We start from the raw sequence: 23,660 nt of genomic DNA, 5'->3' as shown, positions 1-23,660 counted from the left end.
CCTCTCAGCAGGAAAAGGGGGCACGGAGAGAGGCTGTGCACAGAGAAGCGTACAAGGATATTCATGAGCTGGGAACTTTTGCAGCAAAAAATAGCTTTCCTGCATAGTCAATGGTGCATAGCGTTCGGTTTAAAAACCCTTATTAAATTAAGAGGAGCTTTCTGCATCCACCAGCCTTTGCCGCTGCTGCTGTGTGTACTTCCATAATGTTGTTGAGAATACTGGGGCTTAATATCAACTTGGAGGTTTAGAAAAATGCAATAACATTCAGATACAACTTGATTACTGACGGAACAGAGATACAGAACATGAAAACGGATATGTCTGGGGAACCTAGCGCTTCTGAATCTCTTTGTTCCCTAAAAAAATTCTTTCTTAAAAAATAGACGTCTATCTGTATGTATATATGCATTCCTTTGTCAACACAGGAAGATGGAGGGATTGGCAGCCAGGCATTCTTCAGCATGTTAATTATCTAATGTTTTCTGTTCTTTAAAATTCTCTTCTTTTTCTTCCCTTTTTTTTCCCCCAGACTAGAAAGCTGAGCCCATCTCTTGCACTCTGATCGTAGTTCTCATGCTGTGTATTTAATACAGCATATTTTTTAATTCACAAGCATACTCTTTCTGTCACTCTTGTAGTCACTAGAGCTCTGACTACCTTTTTGTTGTGGTTCCAACATCTTTTCCTTGCAGTATTTTTACGACATAACAAACCTTCATTTATTTCTTCATTTATTATTTTAAAAAAACAATATAGTTTTCCACCCGAAACACCCGTTTTTACATAACCTTGAGATGCCTATTCATTCTTTCTCAGGAGGAGTTCAGGGGAAAGGTGCAGTGCCCCTCTAAATCACAAATGAAATGAGTTTGTTGGCTTGAATAGTATTTCTCCTTTCAACCCTCCGCACATTTCAGTGCATTCCATTAGTCATTGTTCAAATGAGGCTGTTCTCCGACCCCAGAGGCAGGGGAGGAGGGAGTTTGGGGTTTAAATGAGTTTGCCGATCACTACATAGAGGCACATTGTTTCTCATCTTATATTTTGCATGTTCTGTTTACAGAAAATAACCCCGGTTCCCAGTACCAGAATGTTTCAGGTTTTGAGCATACTGTATGTTTGATGCAGCTAATTTAAATAAATGACTTTCACATTTAAGCAATTAAACCTATAATTAGCACTGTTTGAATGAACTAATCAGCTAATACCCTATGACACACAGTTCTTTTTCTTCGTCTAAATATTTTTAAAGGGAAAGGAGAGAGATTTATGAAAAATTATAGGTGATGCAGTACAAAAATATGCTTTGAGTTGTGGAAATTACAAAACAACACCACAAACTATTTAGACCAATGTGCTCCTTTTGCCTTCCAGGGAGTGTGGAATTATGCACACTCATTTCCTCTGAATTCAGGGGAAAAGACTGCAATAAACAAAGTAGCCAATCTTCTTTTCAAACGGGGCAAACTTCTATCGCTGTTGTGTGGTTTTAAAAACACCCAAACGCACTTTCAGAGGTGCTCTGCACTCACTGTATTTTAAAACGTTGTGCCCACATCTAATCCAGTGGTAGGAGAGCAGCGTAAGCCGTACCCTTGGGAGATTCCCTCTGGCTGGCAGAACGTTAGCCACTCTCAATAAGATGGAAATTTATTAGGAGGAAATTATCCCCGTGTCCTCTGAAAAACAGCATTTCTGATAAAAATCTTGTTCTCTGACAGCAGTCTAACAAGATACATTTGTTAGCTGGTTTTGTTCCTTGGACTCATCTGTTAATTTTAATTCTTCTGTTGCGCTGCTGTGTATTTACGTTCTGAGGCAGACATGATCTATGTGTGCTCAGCGGAGATTGAGATGTTGGGGGTGAGAGGGCACAGAAGTTTAGGAGAGAGCTAGTCTTTCTTTTTTTTCTGTTCCTCTAGTTAAAGTAAAAGGGAAAAAAGGTCCTTATATTTTTATTATAGCTTGAATTTGTTAATAAATGTTGTGCCTCTTTGAATCTATGTTACTACAGTTTTTTATTACTGCAGAAATATGTATAATTTATCATATAATTCTTCTTTTCTTCAGCTCTGTTGTCCTTGAATGTCACAGTACTGTACATAGGCCATGCAAGTCACACCACATACCAGAATTTTACTGTTTTTTTCCCCTAGAACATCATTAAATACCTCCAAACACTGCAAACAGCTTGAACACCCTTAAGGATGCGATTCGGGACCCTTGTCTCCAGCCTAATTTTCCCTGGAGTCTCTGCCTCATGTGGGGCTCAGGCTGGAAGGTTTTCAAAGGAGGAATGTGGATTTTTAATTTTACCCTCCCCCTGGCATTATCACTTGTTAGTAAGGTACGTGGTGCTCTGATCTTGCAGAGCAGACAGGACAGCAGGAAGATGGCAGATGGTCTTCAGTGGTTACATGGCTCACCAAAACTTAAGTGAACTGGTTTCTATTCCTGTGTGATAACTAGCTTCTGAAAATGGTTTTTCATCTGCCAAGCTTAAGAGAAGAGCTAGTTTAGATTTAGATTCTTTTTGTCAAACATTTTGGGGAGAGTAGGAAGCAAGAAAGGGGTCACAGGACAGTGCTGCCTTATCAAAAGGGTTTTTTAATAGGATTGGATTCCCCCTTGCTTTTGCTGGAAAGTCTCAGTTCAGTAGTGAATTTCCTTTTTTAAGTAAGAGAAAGAGATAGTACCACCCTATGCAACCAATACTGTGGTATAGGGAACATTCGGAGAAGGTCTGGATTGGAACCATCAGGTTCAGAGCAGAAACTTGCACCTGAAGCTTTTATGCTCTGGCAGAGGATTTGTCTACCCAGTCATTTCCCATGATGATATTCTTTCTACCTAATGCTTCCAAATGTTTTCTCCAACCTGGACTGGGGAAAAACAGTATTTTTGTGAAGCTTTAATAGATAGGAAAATAATTTCTTCCTTGGCTTTACTTCTGAAAATCAGGGCATAGGTGTCTAAAGCACTGATAATTCTCAATGTAGTCTGAAGGAGTGGCAGATGATCAACAGCTCAGGGAAATCCTAGGTATTTGGAGTTGGGCATCTAATCACTGAGGCACCCCAAACTCAAGGACTTCACAAATTTTAGCCTTAATCTTGCTATATGTCAGAGCCCATACACAAAATGGAAGCATATGTGCCTTATTATCTAACAAACAGGGGAGCTCATTAGAACTGCAAGAGGTGTCTCCACTTGAGAGACATACTATACCGATGAAGTTCCTCAAAGACCCCGTAAGAAAATAGATAATTTCTTATTCGGTGCAACTTTTGGATGAAGAATAGTGAGTATTTTATGATAGAGCTGGCAAAGTCCAGTCATGGGCTGAGAGATAGCCAGTGATGAAAACACCCTCTGGAGAACCTCTGGATGAAGAATAGTGAGTATTTTATGATAGGGCTGGCAAAGTTCAGTCATGGGCTGAGAGACAGCCAGTGATGAAAACACTGGCTCTGGATAACCTTCCCTTATGGTAAGAAAATCCCAAGTACTGATGCTCAGCAACAGTAGGAAGGAGGTGGCCTCGCAGGCCACTCCACAGAATTGTGGTAAGAGTCTTGTAGAGGTTCTCTGGAAATCTAAACTGTGATCATTCCATGTTTCTCTCAGGATGCAGATCAACTAGACCTTTTCTTAGCACACATCTGCCACACCTTTCAAGGCCTGCTAGGGAAATGCTGCAAAGTTACTCTAGTTGTCACGTTACAGATTTGTTTTGGAACAAAGTGTTTTTGCTAGCAGAAAGCTCATTATTTCTAGAGCAGAATGAAAATGGAAAGACTTCAAAACTATTCTAACACTTTTTTTTTTTCTGTGTAATAATCTCTGTATGATATAAAATGATGGTTGCTCTGATTAAGTATTGACAGCCATTACCTCTGAATGTCATTCTTTAAATACCAGGAAATAACCAGCTAAAGCAGCCTCTGTAACATACCTAACTCCTACACAGCACCCTAACCTATCACTTTTTAGGGTCTATGCCTCTCCAGTGCTGGTAGCACAGCTGACCTCATGCAGCAAAAATTATAGCTGCAAGAAGATTCTAAATACTATCCTGGTTGATTCAAAGTTTAAAATTCTACTTTGAAAAGTAGAAATGCTATTTTCAAAACTGTTCTGCTTGTTGTTTCTATTCATTGTTTCCATGGCAGAGCTGAAAAACTGTTACAGCTGTGTTTTGGGTGGTCTATTGTATACCACTGTTGGTTTTGATTATTACGTTCAACACTCTCTTGGTATGTGTTTCACTGTCCCACTGTCTCCACACAAATAAGGAGTGGTGCTCCTTCCACCCGTTGTTTATATAATTGCTCTGTGGTTACAAAGTGGGAAACCTAACTTTTTTGCCCTCTTCTGCTTGAGGGATTCACAAGTCCATACACCAGTTCCCAGGAGCGTGTCTTAAACAGTAGGTTATATCTTAGTATTTAAGGGGGCATTGCTCTGCCCTTCCTTCAGGAAAAGTCCTGGGACCAAATGTAGAACCTAGAAGAAGGAGCATGGTTCAACGTCCAAGAGATAATGACATCTGGCTGAGATGAGGACACCAAGTTTCTGCTGATTTGACTCTGTGTTTTATGTTGCACTATCATCAGACCAAAAAAAACCACAAACAAAACAAAATAGGTGGAGTATAGAAAGAGAGATATAGACTAAGCTATTCCTGATCTGATTTTTAAACGTGCTCTTATAGAGACCTTCTGCTAATGTCAATCAGGCAATACATAGTGTGTTTGCCCGGAATATACTGTGTAATGGAGACTAACATGTGCTTAAATGTCTGCATTTGGACATTGGTCCAGAAGATGTGACTTATTAAAAGCACATAACTCTCAGAATTGAATTATGAGTAGTTAAAATACAGACTCTTGTCTGTAAAAGACACGCATCATTTGCTGCAGAAGATGGGAAAACAAAAGTGCTTCCTTGGACCCAGTATTGTGAAAATATGGGAGTGTGGGTGTAAAATGAGTGATTATCTGTATAAGATGGCAGTTGCAAATACAGTGTGTTTAAGCTGACCAGCAGAACACATCCTGTCCCGCACAGCAGCTAGTAAGGATCAGAGTAAACAAGAGCTGCATTGTGGCCTGTCTTCTCCTGCTTTGCAATTATACAGCATTTGACCTTCTGCAGCTGAAGCGGGACCTTGTAGCCTTGCCATAAAAAACAGCCCTTAGAAACCTGCCCCTTGGAGTGGGCTTAGGACAGCTGAGACACGTGTACCTGGAATCAAAAGTAACTGATGCTTTACGACAGTCAACCGAATACTTTTGCACGTGATAGATTTTTTTCTTTAACTATGTGATCTCATGTGGTTTTAATTACTTGATGTAAGTGTTCCCATTTTACTTTGGTTTTCTTTGTCCAGTTTTCATCAAGACTAGGAAATCTGGAAAGGCAGGATTTTTAACTCAAATCACTATTCAAGATTTCAGATATTTGTCTGAAACTCATCTGGGCTTTCTGCATGTGTGTCTCCGGATTAGTTCTGGCAATATCGTTAAATGATCGTTTTTGTATGTAAGATCTTCAATGCTTGATTTAAGATGGAGTCATGGTAAAAGTGCAAAAAAAATAAAAGTCCGGGATGTTATTTGAGCATTATTTAAGGGAACTAAAATTAAGGTTGTTTCTCAAGCAGGAAAAATATACAAGGTGGGGCACAACTGCCTTCTATATCCTGAAAAAAAAAAAAAAAGCTTTTCTAAGAAACTGGGCTTTCATGAGAAAGAGAAGTCTGTAACCTACTTGGCTTAACAGTAGAACAGGAATTGGTTGAGCACGCAAATGGACATCAACTCTGGGTTCATGACTACAAGCCACAGATCATGTTGTGAACACTATTGCCTCCTATTTTTCCTCTGACTCTATCCAAGTCTTGAATGCATATTTCAAGGAACTGTGACCTGAATTCAGATGATTGATCGCAGTAGCAGTAGAGTAAACTTTCAGTATATCTTCACATTGACAGTGAACCTGATATCAAACTTTAACCTGCAGCACTTTGCTTTCCTATAAAATAAAAATATTCTGTCCTAAATCACTGCCTTTTCAAAAACATAAACAAAAACAAAAAAGCCAACTCTTGCTGACTGGCTGCACTGTTTTCTATATAGTCCCAAGTTTCTTATCTCTCTGCTTTCCCATGCACTCCCTCTTACCTTTCCTGATCTCCCACGAAACCCTGGCAGAATATCAGCAGATCTGATAGTTTCTTCTGGGCTGGCTGCCATTGCCATATTTTAGGTACTTCAGGGTTTCTGTGGGATTGATGACGCACCATACATCATTGGGCTGCTGTGACCAAACAAGGTTTGTGCGCTGCAGCTTCCCCTAGCATTCTGCCAGAAGTGCTGAGACCTATCAAGGGGCTGAAGAAAGATGACTAAATATTGTTGAGGGATGGAGGAACAGTTTTGAAGCAGAGTAGATGTCGGGTGGGAGGAGAGTTCTGAAAACAGTGGCAGGGGACGAGTCAGTAGGTGTTTCAGAAAGATCTGAAACTGAAGAGAAGATGGAAATATTCTGGTTCAGGATAAGATGTAAGGAATGGGTTATTAAGGGAAAATGAAAATTGGGAATTGAATAGAATGGATGGAAAAGAAACAGATGAGTTTGGATTGGGAGACTGATGACTGCAGGGCAGGATGATGGTGAAGAGGAGCTTCATTAGGATTTAGTGAAATAAGCGTTTCTATATCTATGCCTTTGGCTGAATTGAACTGTGCTTTCTAGCCCTTGTGAAATAGCCTGTCCCTGACTGGGGTCCATTGTATGAGTTTGTTAGTGTTAACCAATGTATGGTGAGGATTACATCCACACTGCAGGACAGGGGCATTTCAGGATCCCATGGGGGAGTCTGGAAGTGATATCCTAACCCTATGCTGGGATGACAATGGGACGTGCTGTCTGCCCCTTTACCTCACTTCCAGCAGAAGAAGACCTGGCTGCATAAACTGCCACATAGGACTTGAGGGACGTCAATTTGGACAACTGGGCAACCAGTGCCGCAAGACACATTGGAGTCTACAGAATCATAGAATCATAGGATGGTTAGAGTTGGAAGGGACCTTAAAGATCATCAAGTTCTAACCCCCCTGCCATGGGCAGGGACACCTCCCACTAGACCAGGTTGCTCAAAGCCCCATCCAGCCTGGTCTTGAACACTTCTAGGGATGGGGCAGCCACAACTTCTCTGGGCAACCTGTTCCAGTGTCTCACCACCCTCACAGGAAAGAATTTATTTCTGGTATCTAATTTAAATTTCCCCTCTTTCATTTTAAAACCATTACCCCTCGTCCTATCACTATGTTCCCTGATAAACAGTTCCTTCCCATCTCTTCTGTAAGCTGCCTTCAGGTACTGGAAAGCTGTTATAAGGTCTCCCCGAAGCCTTCTCTTCTCTAGGCTGAACAACCCCAACTCTCTCAGCCTGTCTTCATAGGAGAGGTGCTCTAGACCTTCTATCATTTTCATGGCCCTCTGCTGGTACCGTTCCAACAGGTCCACATCCTTCCTGTGTTGAGGACTCCAGAGCTGCATACAGTACTCCTTGATATGCCCTGCCAGATTCCACTGATCTGATGTGCTTACGCTATGTGTAGGAATGGCAGAATATGATTTGAGCACAATATGCCTATGGAAATGCCATTCTGAAATTAGCAATAAATGATGTCAAGCTGTACGCATGATATATGCTCTCGGTTTCTTACAGGAAACATCATTAACTTAAATTTTAGGTTGTTAAACTTCATTTAGCACCATCATATACTATAAAAATCTAAGAAATAGCTAGTACAGTCACTCAGCTCAGTATTCCAGTCTCCCACCTCAGCCTAACCTCTTGCCTGTTCATCTCAATGGGCAGCCTCTTTGAAGAATGGTTGTGGGAGATGCATGAAGAAACCAAGTACATGCAAATAAAAATTTTGGAAAAGGAGGCAGAGGGGTTTCTCCTTTTCATATTATGGCCTCATTGCCACACTCTGAGACTGTAAGGACAAGTGTAACCTACGTCTTCGTTAAAGCTTGCATTTTCCCTGAAGTGGCAGGTGCCTGCTTTTTCTTTGGACAAGAAATACTGTAAGATTTTCCCAGTATGACTCAAATTGATTGTTTTGAATCAAGAAAATTAATGTGAATTTGAATTTCAGAGTTTCCGAAGTGGCAAAGGCTTAAAATCATGCCGCAGTGAATATATTTACAATTAAGGCTTTCTGAGAAGTGTGAAAGAGGTAACAGCAGAAAACATACAGAAATTAGTCTGGACAAATTTTCAACAAGGGAACTTTATTTTAAAATGTGTTCTCTGTACCATTTAATAAAACTGAGGCTTAAGTACGGAATACTTCAAAAAACCTAATATTGCTGTTGAGTTATTTGCAATCAGATGTGTTCCCTGAAACTACTTAGAAAGGCCTGACCTGCACAGTGGAGGTGTGACTGCAGATGATTTACAAACTACCTGCCATCTACCTTGCAAAGGAAGCAAAGAGACAATCCATGGACATGTCCTTCCATAAACTTGACTGCACATACTCATCCTGACACCCCCATCCCATTGCGCTTTTTAATTACTCCACTAGAAAACTGTAAGTTAGCCTAGACATGGCTGGCAACGCTCTGGTCTGTCCCATAACGCAAAGAAGTTCTGAAAATCTAAACTCAGCTCATCAAAATGTGAAATGGTTGGATTTAAATGTTGGGGGTTTTGATGGCAAATTTCAGTGTAGACTTAACTGAATGCATGTGGACACCTCCTTTGTTTCGATCTCTTTGTAACACATATTACTAACTAGGGTGTGATTATAATGTATGTATATACATGAAATACAAAGGTTGTATGAAGACTTAAGAAAATGTTCAGTGCTCATGCTGTTAATGTAAAACAGCCCTGTAATTGTCCTTATTATGTTAATAATTCTTCACCTGACTAAATGTCCCTTCTCGCACACTTCCATTTATCCTTCCCCCCCCAAATCTTGACTTGAAGTTTAGAAATGGAAAAAACGTAGAATGGTGTGAGTTAGAATTGTAATGCCTGAACTCAGTCTGAAATTTCATATCACTTTAAGGATGAGGTGGTTTTGAAATAATTGGTGTCGTTGTGCTACCCTTTCTAGCTAAGACACAGGCAAGTTCGACTGCAGGTCCTGTAGTAATTTTACTTGCATTTTTGCTTTTGCAAATTAACACAAATGTCTTGCTTCTTAATTTAAAGCCTTTTATGTACCCTCCAAAGTTTCTATCTGTATTGGATTCACATCTGTAGTTTTATTTAATATGAACCAGATGTTGAAATCAAGGCAATATTTATTAGGATGCTGGCACTAAAGAAGGCTTGCTACAGACGATGTGATGTGCCTGTTCTCTGGGTACAGTGTCAGGCAGAAATAAAGTATACTGGAGGTTTTTTTTCTGTTTCTCTAATTAGAAACCGGGCTTTCTAATCAATAACCTTCAGACACTAAACTTCACAATCAAAGAGCTACAGAAAAATATACATAAAATTCGAAAAGCTGTTGTAGTTCATACAGGAAACGTTGGGCTGTTGTTAAAGCTGCAGGTTGTTAATACAGGGGTATAAACGGGCGTGCAGGGCTGCAGAATCTGTGCAGTGGGATGATGCTGGGAAGACAACAGACAGCAGAGAGCAGAATGCACTCTTGGAATCAAAAATCAAAGCTAGCGATGAGAGCAGGAGCTGGGAGATGCAGCTGCTGCCATTGAGCAGCTGGTTGGTGGTGTCCTGTCTCCGGGAGAGGCAGCAGCTCCTGATGTGGGCTGAGTTACACGTTGGAGGGAGCTCAGATCTGCTGCTTCTCCAGAGATGTCAGCATCTTTCCATGCTCTCTGCAATACGTGCATGTTGGATGCATTTAAGATGCATCTGGTGTGTTTTAAATACTGAATTAGGTACATGGTCACTTTTTTGGTCACTGTTTGGATATAGGTTACTGGCTATCATGCCTAGGAGGTATGAGATGTAGAAGGAACAGAATCTATGTCATAGAAGAGATAAAGATTTATTCAGTATATATTTTGCTTAGACTCTATTTTTCTGTGCAAAATCATTATTCACTAAAAGGAGAGGCACAGCCAGTCTTTCGCCCTCATGAGCTGGAACATTTTGCTCTTGCAGCATAATCAGATTTTCCAAGCAAAACTCCTGGTTATTTCAGTCCCATTTATGCAGCCGTACAAGGCCTTGGCAAAATTCAAGCACTGCAGAGCATGGTAGCATTTCAAAGTATAAAATTTAAATTAAGAACATATACTTAAATTTTAAAGGCCACATTACAAAAGGAAAAAATATATATTGTGTCTACAAAATCTGCATGTAGGTAACTGGTTGCATTTTTCATGTATTGAGTGTCGGGTCTACAACAGTGTGGAGATGACCTGCAGCAGTGATATCCAGCATCTCAATGGATCATGTTCAGCACGCTTTCATTTCCTGGCAAGTTTTGGCTTGTGTTTTGCAAGTGCAAAGGTTTAAGCTCAAGATCAAATCTTAGAATGAAGAATGAATTAGGATAGTGAAACAGAAGACTCTAGAAAAATCTGGTAGGAAATAACATTTTCCAACAGACATTTCTTTTCTGCTGTTGGTTGGGACTTGGTGTTAAAATAATCGACTAAATAAAACAAAGTGGCTCTGCCTGCCCTGTGGTAAGGCGTAGCTGTTGGTTCAAAGCAAGGAGGTGAGTGCAGTATAGGCTTTGGTGGGAGCTTGGCTCAGTTGTATGATAAAGGCCTAATTACAAGATCCAAGCTGCTGTCGAATTAATCCCACTTTGGCACCGGGCACAGATTTCCTCCGTGCATCGTTCCCTTTCACACCAGTTCTCCTGTCTGTCCATCGCTCGTTGTGCTTGGTGTGTATGTCTGTGCTGTGCAAGATCCCAATACAGATCCATAGGCCATAATTTCCTGAGGTAGAACTACATTTCAGCCACTGACTTCCTCCCTCATTCAGCTCTCCCTTACCTTCCCCACCTGTAAAATGGGGAGAGAGACCCTTATGCAGGAAGTCGCACAGTTTTGTCATAGTCCTAATCACCACAGTGTCTCTATGAATGTTTATAAAGTGCTTTGAAGATGAAAATTGCCAAAGAAGTGCTAGGGATGATTATTATAAGTTAATGAATAAATTTCAACATGTATTTGATTGCCAGGTAATTCAGAAGGGAATCACCAACCCTTCCCTCTCTTCGAAGAAAAAAAGTTGACAGTCAGCTAGTTGCTAATTAGCACTCAACTGAAATGCCTCCAAAGCTGAGTGCTCCCAGTTGAGTCCTTTAAAAAGTAAGCTTTCAACTAATTGAAATATGCTGAAAGTTGAGCAGTGGGTGAGGTGTGTAACAGGTAAATCAGGATGGTGGAGCTGGGCGTGTAGGAGGAGTACTAAGCTTTTCCAGGTAGGGACCAGAGCTTTTGGGGGAAACGCTAGCCAAAATGCGCATCTCTTTTTCATATTCACACATCTGTTCCCTTTCTCAGGCCCAGTTTGTAATCCGTCACAGGCGGGCTACGCTGCCATAGATTTTGTGGGCAAGTTAGGGAGGAAGAGCAGCTTAAAGTCTGGTGTTGCTTATTTCTTACTATATTGAGGGGTGGTTGTAATGATTCTTCCTTTGGACGGAGATAGACTTAAGAAATTTTGAATAACACGTTGCATAACTCATTAGAGCCGAGTGACTCTGCCACCTGCATTTAATTCACATTTAGCTTGTCTGTGAGGGAAACCAGTGTATCAGAAAGGGGCTGGGACTCTCCGGGTCCTTACCGTTCTGCTGGCCTGTCTGATTTTTCGCTGGAGGGTCAGTCTCCCAGACCATTGTCTGCTCCTGTAGCCTCCCCCCACCACTTCTTTGGATTTTTTATTTTTTCTTTCCTTGGCTGTCTGCCAACGCTATAAACCGCAGTACTGTCTTCTCTGCTGCTGAAGGCTGTTTTCTTCCTCAGCCGCTGGGAGATGGCTGCAAGAGGCAAATGACAGGAATTTCATCCCTTTCTTTTCCCTGCTTGACTGCTCTGGATTCACCACCCTTGGCATCGACCCTTCAAGGAAAGAGGAAAAACACGCTCAGCTAAACTTGTTGAGCGCTTTGGGGGAAGGATCTCAGTTGTTTCAAACAGCACTTACCAGGTTTAGCCTCCAGTGATAACCCACACCAAACTCCAGCAGCATCTACGGGGGCACGGCGGGGGGAAGAAAAAATGTGTAGAATGAGAAACTACCAAAGCAGATATTTAGAAATGATCCATGGAAAACGAACTCTGTGCTCCAAAAGGGGCTATGGGTGGGTATGGATGATATGAAGGAAAATGAGAGAAATGGAGTGAACATGGAGACAAGGGGGAGATGGAACACAACAAGACAGAAGTGTTCTTCAGGCTGCTGGATTCTGGAAAGCAGTCTTCATGGTGTCCTCAGAGATGCAGCAAACCCAAGGTATATAAAATCTTTTGGCATTTTACTGGTCCAGAAGATGATCTGGTTCTGCAAATGGGCAAGTGTTCTTTGTCATCCTGAAGCTATTGCAGCCAAGGGAAGCTTCCCTGGATATCAAGTGCTGGATATTTCACACTTAGGACCTCATCCTCTCCTCCCAGCACCTCATGGAGCTATTTCCCTTGACAAGAGTCCTCTCAGGCATCGTCACAATGTACCTGGTAGTTTCAGTGACCAGTTGTGATGCAGGGTAGGTGGGGGCCTCCCAGGTATATTGCCCACTCAGGGTGCCACAGGGACAGCATGGTGAGGAGCACAATGAAGCCTCTAGTGCTTAAAGCATAAGTCCCTTGTGAGCTGAAGAGCCAGATTCTGCAGTTGAGAGCTCCTGCAGACCAGTAACCCCTCTGCACTGGGCACAAAGGGAGGACACTTAAAACACACTGACTGCTGGCTTACCCTAGCTTGGTTGACAAGATGGTTAAGTTGGTTCATCTGCTGTATCTTGGTACGTTTAGAGGGCCCACCACTCTAACACCAAGATACGATTTGCACCACGTTGAGTTTGCCTCATGTTTTCTTCCCCAGCTCCATCTGCTGCAGGTGTTGGGCACGTCCCATGTGGGTGAAGAAGACAGGCTCCGTGGTGAGAGACAGGCTGGCTCCTCCAGGGCTGCTCTCAGCTGAGCATCCATAAAGTTCCAAGACACAATTTAATATCCATTTCGATTGTGGACAAAGATGTTACATACACTGCAGAACTAAAAAAATATTTAAAATCCTTTCTGTGTTACCAGAGGTATTTCTAGCATCATTGGTGAGAGCTGGAGCTGTAGCTCTAATTTACTAGCATTAAATAGGTGAAGAGAATTCTTAGAAGTGTCATATGTATCAAATTTTCATTATATGTAATTTATGCAAGGCAGGTTTGAGTTTGCAAAAAGCCTGAAGCATTTAAAAGATGTGAACCCGTCTTGCTGCACTGTAAACTCTGAAATAGAGTCGTTTTGGTGGGCCCCACTTATGGATTTTTAAAAACTTTTCTGATGAAAGTAATCACATCATTTATTAATGACAGAAAAGGGTCATGGCCAAAAAAACCGTAGTCTACATGGAAAAAGCCTGGAAGTGTGTACTGAGCCCAGCAAATATTTTTAACAATGGATGAAACAGATTTATTTAGTTTCCTGTCCACAAATTGTCTGTGAAAGGACAGTGTTTTCCGGAATATGTTTTTTATTTCAATATATTAATATTTAATGCAAACAAATTACAGCTTCTAGATTTCTTATAAATTGCAAGCATCTGGTATACTCTATTCTATAGCTGTAGAAATTAATGGCAGTATTCAGTCCTGAAACCCATCAAAATCTGGTGTTTGAGCTCAGCAATTGAGCATAGACTGCAGACGATGGCAAGAACCTGGTGGTTCTTCATTGTGCATCCCAACTTTTGATAAGCAAATTTAATTTAGTAACTCATGAGCATGAGGAAAACGGTTGTGTTCTTTTACCTAAGGTCACTCAGTCCAAAGTCTTCAGTGCTATTTGGCTTTTGTATAAACAAAGGACAGTTTGAAAAGGAAATTTTGTTACTTTCTTTTAAAAGAAATTCATGTTTATTGAGTATTCTCTAGTAATCTCATTTCAAGTACCCCTAGTTTTTAGCTCTTCATTTGCTGTGTATATTTAACTAATATCAGTCTCTCCTTTCCCGTCTATTCAACTGCTACAAACCACCTTAAATGTATCTTTATAAACCTGATTGCTGACAGAGACTGAACAGTCAATGCATACCAGGGATAAATACAGCAATTACACCTATTTACAGCTGTATCTCTTTTTCTGCATTATTATTATTACTAAGTGGTTATTAAAAATAGTGCAGCCTTCAGAGCTGCTTTGATTGTCTGCTTGGTAACGTGGGGACCGTGCCTGGGTTGTGTGTGGTGCTTTTGGCAGGGGGGCTTTTTTTGCATTATGGGGCTGTGGGTGCTGCTCGGTGGTGCGGGATGGCTGTGGGCAGCAGCGTGGGGACCCTCGTGGTGCAGGCTGTGTGGGACCCTCTTCACCAGGGGCTCCAGTAGTAGTCACAACCAGAAAAGGCAGCACCCGATGACGTGCGAGAGCATAAAGAGAGGAGATGGAGGAACAAACTTCTCTGTGTCATCCCTTCTGTGTCCTGGAGGAAGTTCCTGCTGTTGGTTTTTGGTCCTTCTACTGTAGCGCATCTCAGCTACTTGTAGGCACTGCAGTCTTCACGCTGTTGGGTGCAAAGGAAAGGTACCTGCAATCTTCTGCTCCACCAAATCCATGCTTGCCACTGAAATGAAGGGAAATTGTCCTCCAGAGCTGCCAGACGGGAGCCCTTGACTTATGTGGGTCCTTCTGTTTCTGCCCAGGAGAGGGCAATCTGGCACCCAAACATCAACCAGCTCAGAGCACCATGTCTGGAGGCTCCTTGGGGCTTTGGGGGCCTGTGTGGTTAGTCCTTGGCCAAAGAGGCACCAAACATGGCTCTGCCTCTGCTGGTGGAGTCTGAGGGCACCCTTCTCTCACTCAGCCCCAATTCCTTGGTGGGAATTGTGGACCCACATCCCGGAGCTCCTCCACTCTGCAGCACCCACGCCGGGCTGGGTGAGTCTCCGTGGTGCAGAGATTTGAGGACTGGGTAACCCTGGGGTAAGGTTCTCTGCTTTGGGGTGCAGCCGTATTCCCACCTGCATACCCCCGTGTAAACGTAACGCCACACACTCTGTTTTCTTATCTGTTTTGTGCCTACACGGGCACAGGAATACACTCATTTTCAGAGTAGAAACTAGTAGGGACTAGAACTAGTCCCTTCCTCTTGTTTTCCTCCACCTCTGTTTTCCTCCACTCACATTAAACTCATTTTCCGGATTAAGGAACTTATTGATTGTCCTAAATCTTAAGCCAGATGTTTGTCTTTGACCCCGGAGCCGCTTTGGGTAGCGGCTTGGTGCCAGTGGTGCGGGGGTTTGGAGCAGCACGGGCAGGGGGGCTGGCTGCACACCCCCTAACCCTCACTCCCAGAGAGCACAGGGAACTTTAAAGGCGGCAGATCCAAGTGGGATTCGAGATGACACCGTCAGGATCCCTGTAACTTTATTTCCCTTTGATTCTGCCTTCTGTTTTTCTGTTCTGCACATCATGCTGGTCTAGATGATAACAGGCAACTGGAAGTGCTGCCGGAGCCTGTAATTAGCAGGTTCCTACCCTGGGACTCGGTTCTTGCCGGTGGGCTGTAGGTGTGTGATAATTTGCCAGTTAATCAACGGGAATTATTAAAATACCGCCGCATATTTTTGCTTTGCCCTAGACCCGTACACAGCGGCTCTTCTATGGGGTGTGGGGGGAGTATCGGGGGTTCCCCATCATGAAAGCAAATCCTACAGTCCACACGCTTTCAGTACTCTGAGTTTGTCTAATTTTTTAATTTTAAAGCAATCTCTTCCTCTTCAACCCCCACCCCAGCCATGTTTAACTTCTTGAAACAGTGAATTTTAGCCTGCTCAAAAAGTCCTTAAAACAGATCTAGTTCTCAAGCTATGCAAAATTCCACCATTTTAATTAGAAAAAGCGCTGTGTTCCTTCTTGGGCAAATATGTTTCTTTGGATTTGCTTTGTAAACAAAGCAAAAAATCCAGAGTTTGGTGGGTTGATTTATAATTTATTTTTTTTGACATTTATTTAAGTAGGTGGTACTTCAGCCATAAAAAATGTGTCTATTAGTGCTGTAACTCCGTAATTTTTCTGATCATTTTGGTTTTAGGCTTTAAGGTAGCCTTGCTGGGATCTATTAAGAGTACAAGGTAGAGGGAGGGAAGTTTTCTCCTCGGTACGTAGCCGTGTTCAAGGGTTCTTGTGTGGCCAGTGAACCCTGGCAGAGCAGTGTCACTGTCATCGCAGCACTATTGAGCCAAAATTGTACATGCTGTTTATTAAACCCAGCATCTCCTGTGATGGGACTGGAGCGACGGCGTAGCATTGCCAGAGAGCTGGGGAGAGTTTAAAGAGAGAAGTGAAATACCCCGTGTATTATCTGTTGGCTCTGTGTTTAGTGACAGAAGCTGTGGGAAGTCTATAAAACAGCTCAATACGTCACTTCTTATGGAAACTGTTATTCCACAAGAGCCTACAGAAATAGTTCTGCTGAACAGCGAGCGGTTCCTCAAAGATAAATTGTGATCCAGATTAGTGGTCAGTAGAATAAAACGGTGAACTTCTGCATTTTATCCTGAAAAGATAACTCAGATTTTTACAGATTTAGCCAAGTGCCAGCGAAAACTGAAATTTTTCAAATGTCTTGAAATATTCCTACATTCAGTTGGATTCCAATTAATTTTTTTGGCAGTGGGTGAAGCCATATCATGCTCAAATATTTTTCAGGATTAGTACATAAGTTTAGAAAGCGTGATGGCGCGTGCCTTGATTTCCCCATCTGTGAAACGGGGTGATCCCGCACCGTTCCCGCAAAGCACCCTGGCTGAGAACCACTGTGACTGCAGCTGATTGTTATTCTCTTAATCATATTAGTTAACTAAATCTGTTCCTAGAGTGGTTCCATTTGCTTGAATGAATTTACATGAGAGATTAATTCAGCGCTGTTTATTGTTGTTTTTACATTTATTCGGGACTGTAAATAACGCCTGATCCTTTACAGCTGTGTAGAAAGGCACAGCCTGGGTTTCAAGGGTTTTTTTTTGTACAGGTAATTCCAAGGCTCCCCCGCTTAAACCTTGCACTTTCCCATGTAGCAGATGAGCCCATTTTGCTCCCTCTATATTTTGAGGACTTTTTTTGTTCACGTGGTACCCGCTCCCAGCACTTTCCTGGAAGTATGATTCAACAGAGAAAGTTCATCCTTCGCCGCCGAAGGGTCATTGCCTCCCCTCTGCCCTCCCTTGCCCCACCTCGGCTCCCCCACTCCCCAATTTTAGGTAGCTTTGGAGCAACGTACTCTTCAATGCACTGCTGGGTTTGTGCAGAGGAATGATCCTGAGCAGAGGGACCAGTCTCCCATCCAAGCAGGCGGAGAGCTGCTTTTCAGGCATTTATTTATCCTGTACCCCAAGCGAACGGGATGGGCAGCAGTGATTTGAGGGGTGGGGGCTCCTTCTGCCACCCGGTTCTTTGTGGTTTTGGGGTTTTTTGGGGTTTATTTGGAACATTTTTCCCGGAGGTCTCTGCTATTAGCATCTGAGTGCTCTCCATTGTGCCAACCGCGGTGTATGGAGGTTATTCCTTTGTGCGAGCCCACCCCTGCCCCATCCAGGGTAAGCGGTGATGTGAGATGCAAACCTTCCCTTCCCCCCCTCCAAAAAGAAGGCAGGGCCGGGGTGGCGAGCGCTGCCGAAGGCGGACTAGCCCCGAGCGGGAGGGGAGCGTCTGGGCGCGGGTGACTGACGGGGCTGGAAGCGGCGGGGACGGTCGCGGCCCGTGTTGATGGATTTTGTAGTAATCCCATTTGTGACATTACCCCGGCGCGCTCCTGGCGGAGGGGGGATTGGCTCAGGCAGCTTTTAAACCACCTATATGCTAACGAGCCTCGCCTGCCAGGTTCCTGAGGGGTCCTGGCTGGGGAAAGAAAGAAAAAAAATATAAAAAATAGAAAAAATACAAATAAAAAAAAAACAACCTTAGCCCTCTTGTCAGGCGGAGAGGTCTCTCCCCCCCCAACTCCCGTCTCCTGCTATAGAGGGCTCCCACAGCAGTTCCCAGGCAGTGCGTGCAGCCTGGATGTGTGTGTGTGTGTGTGTGTTTGCGCGCTGCTACTTTGTACTGTGAAGAACACCCAGCCCATGTGCTCTGTATGGATGTTGATGAGACTCTGGGTAGCTTGAATCTCTGCACGCAGGCAAGATGTCCAGCACACCACATGACCCTTTCTATTCTTCTCCTTTTGGCCCATTTTATAGGAGACACACACCATACATGGTGCAACCAGAGTACCGAATATATGAAATGAACAAGAGGCTGCAGTCGCGGACGGAGGTAAGTCCCTCAGCCTTGTTTTCCTGTGCATGGACCGTGGTAGGTTTCAACCCCCGAATTCCAGCTGAAGCGTCCCACTAGACAGTACAGTATATGCAGGCACGAACCCTAATTAATTTAGTAGTTTAATTGGGTAATCCCTCATTATGTTTCCACGCAGAGCAACTCTTTGAGGAGATGCCGGCTTAGGCTGAAATCTGGAAATTACAGTAATAGCACTTCAGGATTGATTGTAATGCTGGTCTCAGGAAAATTTCTTTGCCTCAGTGTGTTGTTTGCTCAGGATCTGTCCTGCTGGCATTTGCAGCTAGAACATTGCAAGGTATCGCTTCAGCTTTTGCACAAAACTAGCCCAGAAATGTTGCGAGTTCAGAGGGAGAGAGGAACCTTTCTCCGGTTTTGTTTTGTAAACTCGTTAAAAATGAATGATAACAGAAAACAGGAGCGGAGTTTTAAAAACTTATTCCTAGGCTGCACTTAAAGAACACATGTTCGAGACGACCGAGGAGAGAAATTCATGTTTACGTTTAGAATGCAGTTGCTTTTAGCCGGAGAGATGATGGGTTCACGACTTTATCATATAGCTGTCAAAAGTACCCAATAATGTAAACTCCATTCCCTGTTGGTTATGCTTTGTATAATCTGTTAGTGGTTTATACAGCCTGGCTTCTACCCCCCACATCAGCCGCCACAAAGAATATGCTGAACGGGAAAGGGGGAAATACTTTTGTCACTTAAAGACAAAAAACATAGTGGAGGCTGCGTCTTGGTATTGAGGTGGTTAAATAAAGCACACTTTTTAGGCTGTTGAAGTGAAAACTGTGTGGACTGACCCAGGCTGCATTCCTGCCCATGTGGCTGTGCTTGTGCAGCAAACAGGCTTGGTGCTGCTATTTTTTTTTTCATAGTAGTTTACTAGTGGTGCCCTGAAAACACTTCTAAAAAGTATGAATCTTTTATGCTGAGCGGCTGTATACGGAGGCAAATATCCGCCAGATTGGTGCCATGAAGCACAGTAAAGGATCTCATCCTGGTCTGTTTGTTATACTGTAATTCTTTCAGAGAACATGAGGTTATCATGAAATAAACACACATGCCTGAATTGTCAGCTAAGCCATGGAGAATCTGTGACGTTTAATGTATATGATACGGCTAACGAGATGTGACCTGCTTTCTGATTGGGTAACCGCTGTGGGGTAACTGCTTTTCCAACACTGTTATCACTGATAGTCTTAAAACATTGCTGTGGAGTATTTGGTAAATACACTTCGTGCTGGCTAAAAACTCCAAGCAGCTCGTTGCTCTCAAAATCATGGCAACTGTTTGTCAGTTTTGCCCCAAGTTGTTGGTTGCGGAGGGTCACTGCTTTTTAGACAGAAGGAGGAGGTTTGGGAGGTTTATTTGCTACTGTTTATTTGTCAGTTTCTTGCAACTCTGTTCCTCACATTCCTGTAGGTATTAGTGTAGTAATTTCTAGACTTTTTCAAGTGAAAAGAAGAAACATGTATCATTAAGCGATTCTTTCAGGGTTTTGTATACGAGGCGTTCTGAAAAGCTGTCAGTGCTCATTTCACCTTTTTACACGTAATTTTAGTGGCGCTTGTAATAATTGACCAGTTTCTGACTGCAGCTCCTTTATAAGTGCTACACCAGAAAAGTTTCTGAGGGACTTGTGAAACAACTTAGCCCCCTCCTGCGTTGCTGAGGTGGGCTGAGTTAGAGTTCAGCGCCTTTCACTGCAGGTTTGGCTGTGCGCGTTCACGTGGATTGTTGTGGGCAAGAAGCAAGAACCTGCTCTTCCTTGCTAGCACTGCCATGGGTTTCAGCAGCATTTTACTTTGACAGACAGCACTTAGTTAATGAAGGCCTTATGCTCCAGCATTTCTCTTACTTGCTCAGAGTGAAAATACTTTTGCCTTGCGATTGTTCGGTGTTTACATTCTGGTTCTCTGTTTTTCTTTTCATTTCCGAGCTCTGTGCTGCAAGTGTTGTTTGTTGAAATGTATTTTCTAGCTAGCTTCAGCCCATCTCATTCATTTTCCAATTAAAACACCTTCCTTAATCATAATAATTATAAAATAATCAGTTTCCTGGGACACCACTAGGTGTGGACAGCCTGTAAAGCCTCACGCTGGCTTCTGGGGCAGGTTGGGAGTGGAAGTTTCACGTTAATTTTATGCACTTCCAAGCATGTATGGGATTGGTGGCTGAAGGATTCTGGAGCATGTCTAACTAGCTCTGAATTTTTTTGAATCCAGACCGATGGAGCCCTGTGTGTCATGGAAGGAATGTGCTTGTGCTGTGGGTGATACAGACTTGCTGCATGAACATTTCTCTTCCGGCAGCCTTTGGAATAATGTAGGCACTGGTCTCTGAAGGAGGCTGCTTGTACTCTGTGAGCCCCAGGGGGTAGGTGAGCACAAGTAAAGCAGCTTAAGGGGAAAGGAATTACAAAGAAACTCTCCAAAAGACTGGGGGGGAGCAAGCTGGCAGATTCCACTTGGACCCAACTTCTGGAGAGAGCCGGTGGCAAGTGAGGATGTGTTAAAAAAAATGGGAACCTACAGCTTTTATCCCACATGTATCCTTGGAAAGCCTTTGTGATTTTCCAGTTTTCCTGCAAGATAAAAATGTTCATAATAATCTTTTGAAGTCAGATTTTCGGCTGTCCTTTGCAGCGGTGGAAGTTCCAAGGCAGAGCAAAACATACATAATTTAATTAATTTTACAGAGGATGGATGTAGAGCCTGTGAAAAGGAGCATCTGTATGTCATGTCTGTGTGTTCTCCCCTCCCTCTGTAGAGCCCACCTTCGTAGTGAGTTCCTGTAGCTGCTCTCTGGAGCTTGCAGGTAGGTGAGAACGATTCAAAAAAAGCAATGGGCTGGTAGAGACACCTTTAGGGAATCCACTGGTGAATGCCATTTCTACTCCTGCTGCCCCAGCAGCAGAGCCTACGGTAGGTTGGGGGAGGCAGAAGTGTCCTCAAAGAGGCTCTGTGCCTGGGGACCCTCCCTGAGAAACCCAGTGCTCCCACTCTGGTTTGTGTCAGCACTGGGTGGAAGGGAAAAGCAGTCGGTGTGAAGGATGTGCTCAGTGTATTAAGCAGACGAAGTACAAAGTGATAAATAAAGGTCATTTAGATGCAGCATGGCTATCTTTGTTGGTCTTGTTTTCTTGAGGAAGAGATGGGAGTCATGAAAGTAAAGAATTAGCAGCTCTGGCCCGTGCGAGAAGTGCAAACTTTTGCTCTCCAAACTTCTAACAACTTTATGGGCTCCTCAGGCAGAACCTACAACTGCCTTTTTAAATGCAGGGTCAGTCTTAGGCGAAGAATTCCAATCACACCCAGGCAGGGGGTGGTTTTATGATGTAAGTACTGGCAAAAGTCCACCACCTAGCTAATTCTTATGTGATCTAAAGTAAATTAGGGAGTCTGAGTTGCTAACTAACGTACAGGAACACCTCACCTTCCTTAAAAGTTGTTCAAAGAAATCAAATCTGGTAACACTTTTTTTTTTTTTCTAAATGGCAATTAATACGTGCTTTCTTAATAATACTTTGGGAGCGCCAAGTGCCATTTTGTAATGCATCAACAATCCTGACTGAAAGGAGTAAAATGAATATTTAAATGTTTAATAATCTCTGGCAGATATAAAGATAAATCTTATTTACTTCTATCATAGTTGATTAACTTTCTGGTTAACCAATATGCAGCTGTTTCCTTGCTCTGTGTGTGGTTTTAAGGATTTCATTACCATTCACTCAGTTTATCTTAATATTTTTATATCTGTGATAGTTTAACGTTTCAAGAAAGCAATCCTGTTGTGGCGTAGTCAGCAGTTTCTGAAGTTCCAGCTAGCAATGCACAACATCGGTAAATTAGCTTAAATATTTTCCCTGTTTTTCATAAAACTCAGTGTTTAAAAAAAGCCTCTTTTCCACTTTGATGTTGTAAATCCCTTTCTGTTCTAATTTTTATTCATTTGAAATTGCTCACACTTTAAAGAAAACAAAAGGTGATTATATCTTGTATATAATTATTTTTCAGTAACGTTGCAGTGCGCTGCGGATAGATCGCTTACAGTTGCTGACAGTTTAAAGTTTGAGGCGTTGCTTTATTGCCAATAATCAAAGAAATGTATCAAGCCTTTCGCTTGTTTATTTAGTCCCCTGTATTGTTACAACTTTCGTGTATCATAATATATTAAATTCACCTGTATCTCCCCCTGTCACTACAAGAGGTTTATGCTTTACATCACCATGATATGCAAAACACAGCTTTGCTTCTGGCTAAGAGAGCAGTGTTTTAAGGATGACTAGAGAACTTGATTAGTAGCGTATTTGTTTTAAAGACAATCGGCTTAATCAAATCATATTAAACTCCTATTAAAATGTATAGTGTGTTTCACAATAGCAGAGATTTCATGATGGAAGAAAATGTAAAGAAAATTAAAAGGGAAATAAAGGAAGATGTTATGATTATGTAAAAGCTACTAAATGAACTGGAAGCTTACACAGGCGTTCGTTTTCAACCAAATATTTAAAGCAAAGCAAATTAAAGCAAAACAAAATTTCTACAGTTTAATGGAAGTCGCTTATTTTACTTCCTCACATTGCTATCTGATGAAATAATCTTTTTTTTTTCTTCTTCCTGATGCATTTTTAATAGATTAGTCATAAAAATCTATGTTGTGACATCACATTTGTTCACATAGCAACTTAGTATCGCAAACAGACCTCTCATATTGTGTACATAAGTCTGAGTTTGTCCAATGAGTTTGTTTTGTTGAGGGGAAATCACATAAACTTCTGTCTCAAAGTATTTTTGAGGAAATATTCTCTCACCCACAAATATACTAATACTTAGCAATTCTAGCAACATGAGTTTTTAAAAGAGTATTTACAGACCATGCTTTGCTGAAACTAAAGGGTCAGTTTTAAAAGAAAACCCTTGAACTTCTTTAGGCAGACACTGGCTCCAGAATGGATTCAAGGCTCTTAGTTTACTGATTGTCTTTTATTTCATATAGTTTCTTCATCCCTTTTGAAAATTTCAGTTGCAGCTGTTTTCAATTAAAATTGTTACAAACTAACAATTCTTATGAGGCTGGGGGAGGAAAAAAAAAAAGACTCTACTTCCTTTCCATGCTGATCCTTAGCT

At 42.3% G+C, this 23,660-nt stretch overlaps 1 protein-coding gene across 9 annotated transcripts in view; it reads left to right on the top strand.

Moving 5' to 3' along the window:
• The first annotated feature begins 18,204 nt into the window (after positions 1-18,204).
• The window catches only part of LDB2 (LIM domain binding 2), a 234,870-nt gene continuing 229,414 nt past the window's right edge, over positions 18,205-23,660 (top strand). For all 9 annotated transcript variants that reach the window (XM_014937131.1, XM_014937129.1, XM_014937134.1 and 6 more), the window contains exon 1: positions 18,205-18,498. In XM_014937131.1, the coding sequence (XP_014792617.1) occupies positions 18,367-18,498 (132 nt within the window). In that variant the 5' untranslated portion in view covers positions 18,205-18,366. The remainder of the gene's footprint in view (positions 18,499-23,660) is intronic.

The sequence above is a fragment of the Calidris pugnax genome, unplaced genomic scaffold (genome assembly GCF_001431845.1).
Source record: "Calidris pugnax isolate Ruff unplaced genomic scaffold, ASM143184v1 scaffold49, whole genome shotgun sequence".
Lineage (NCBI taxonomy): Eukaryota > Metazoa > Chordata > Aves > Charadriiformes > Scolopacidae > Calidris > Calidris pugnax.
This window is presented reverse-complemented; position numbering and strand designations above follow the sequence as displayed.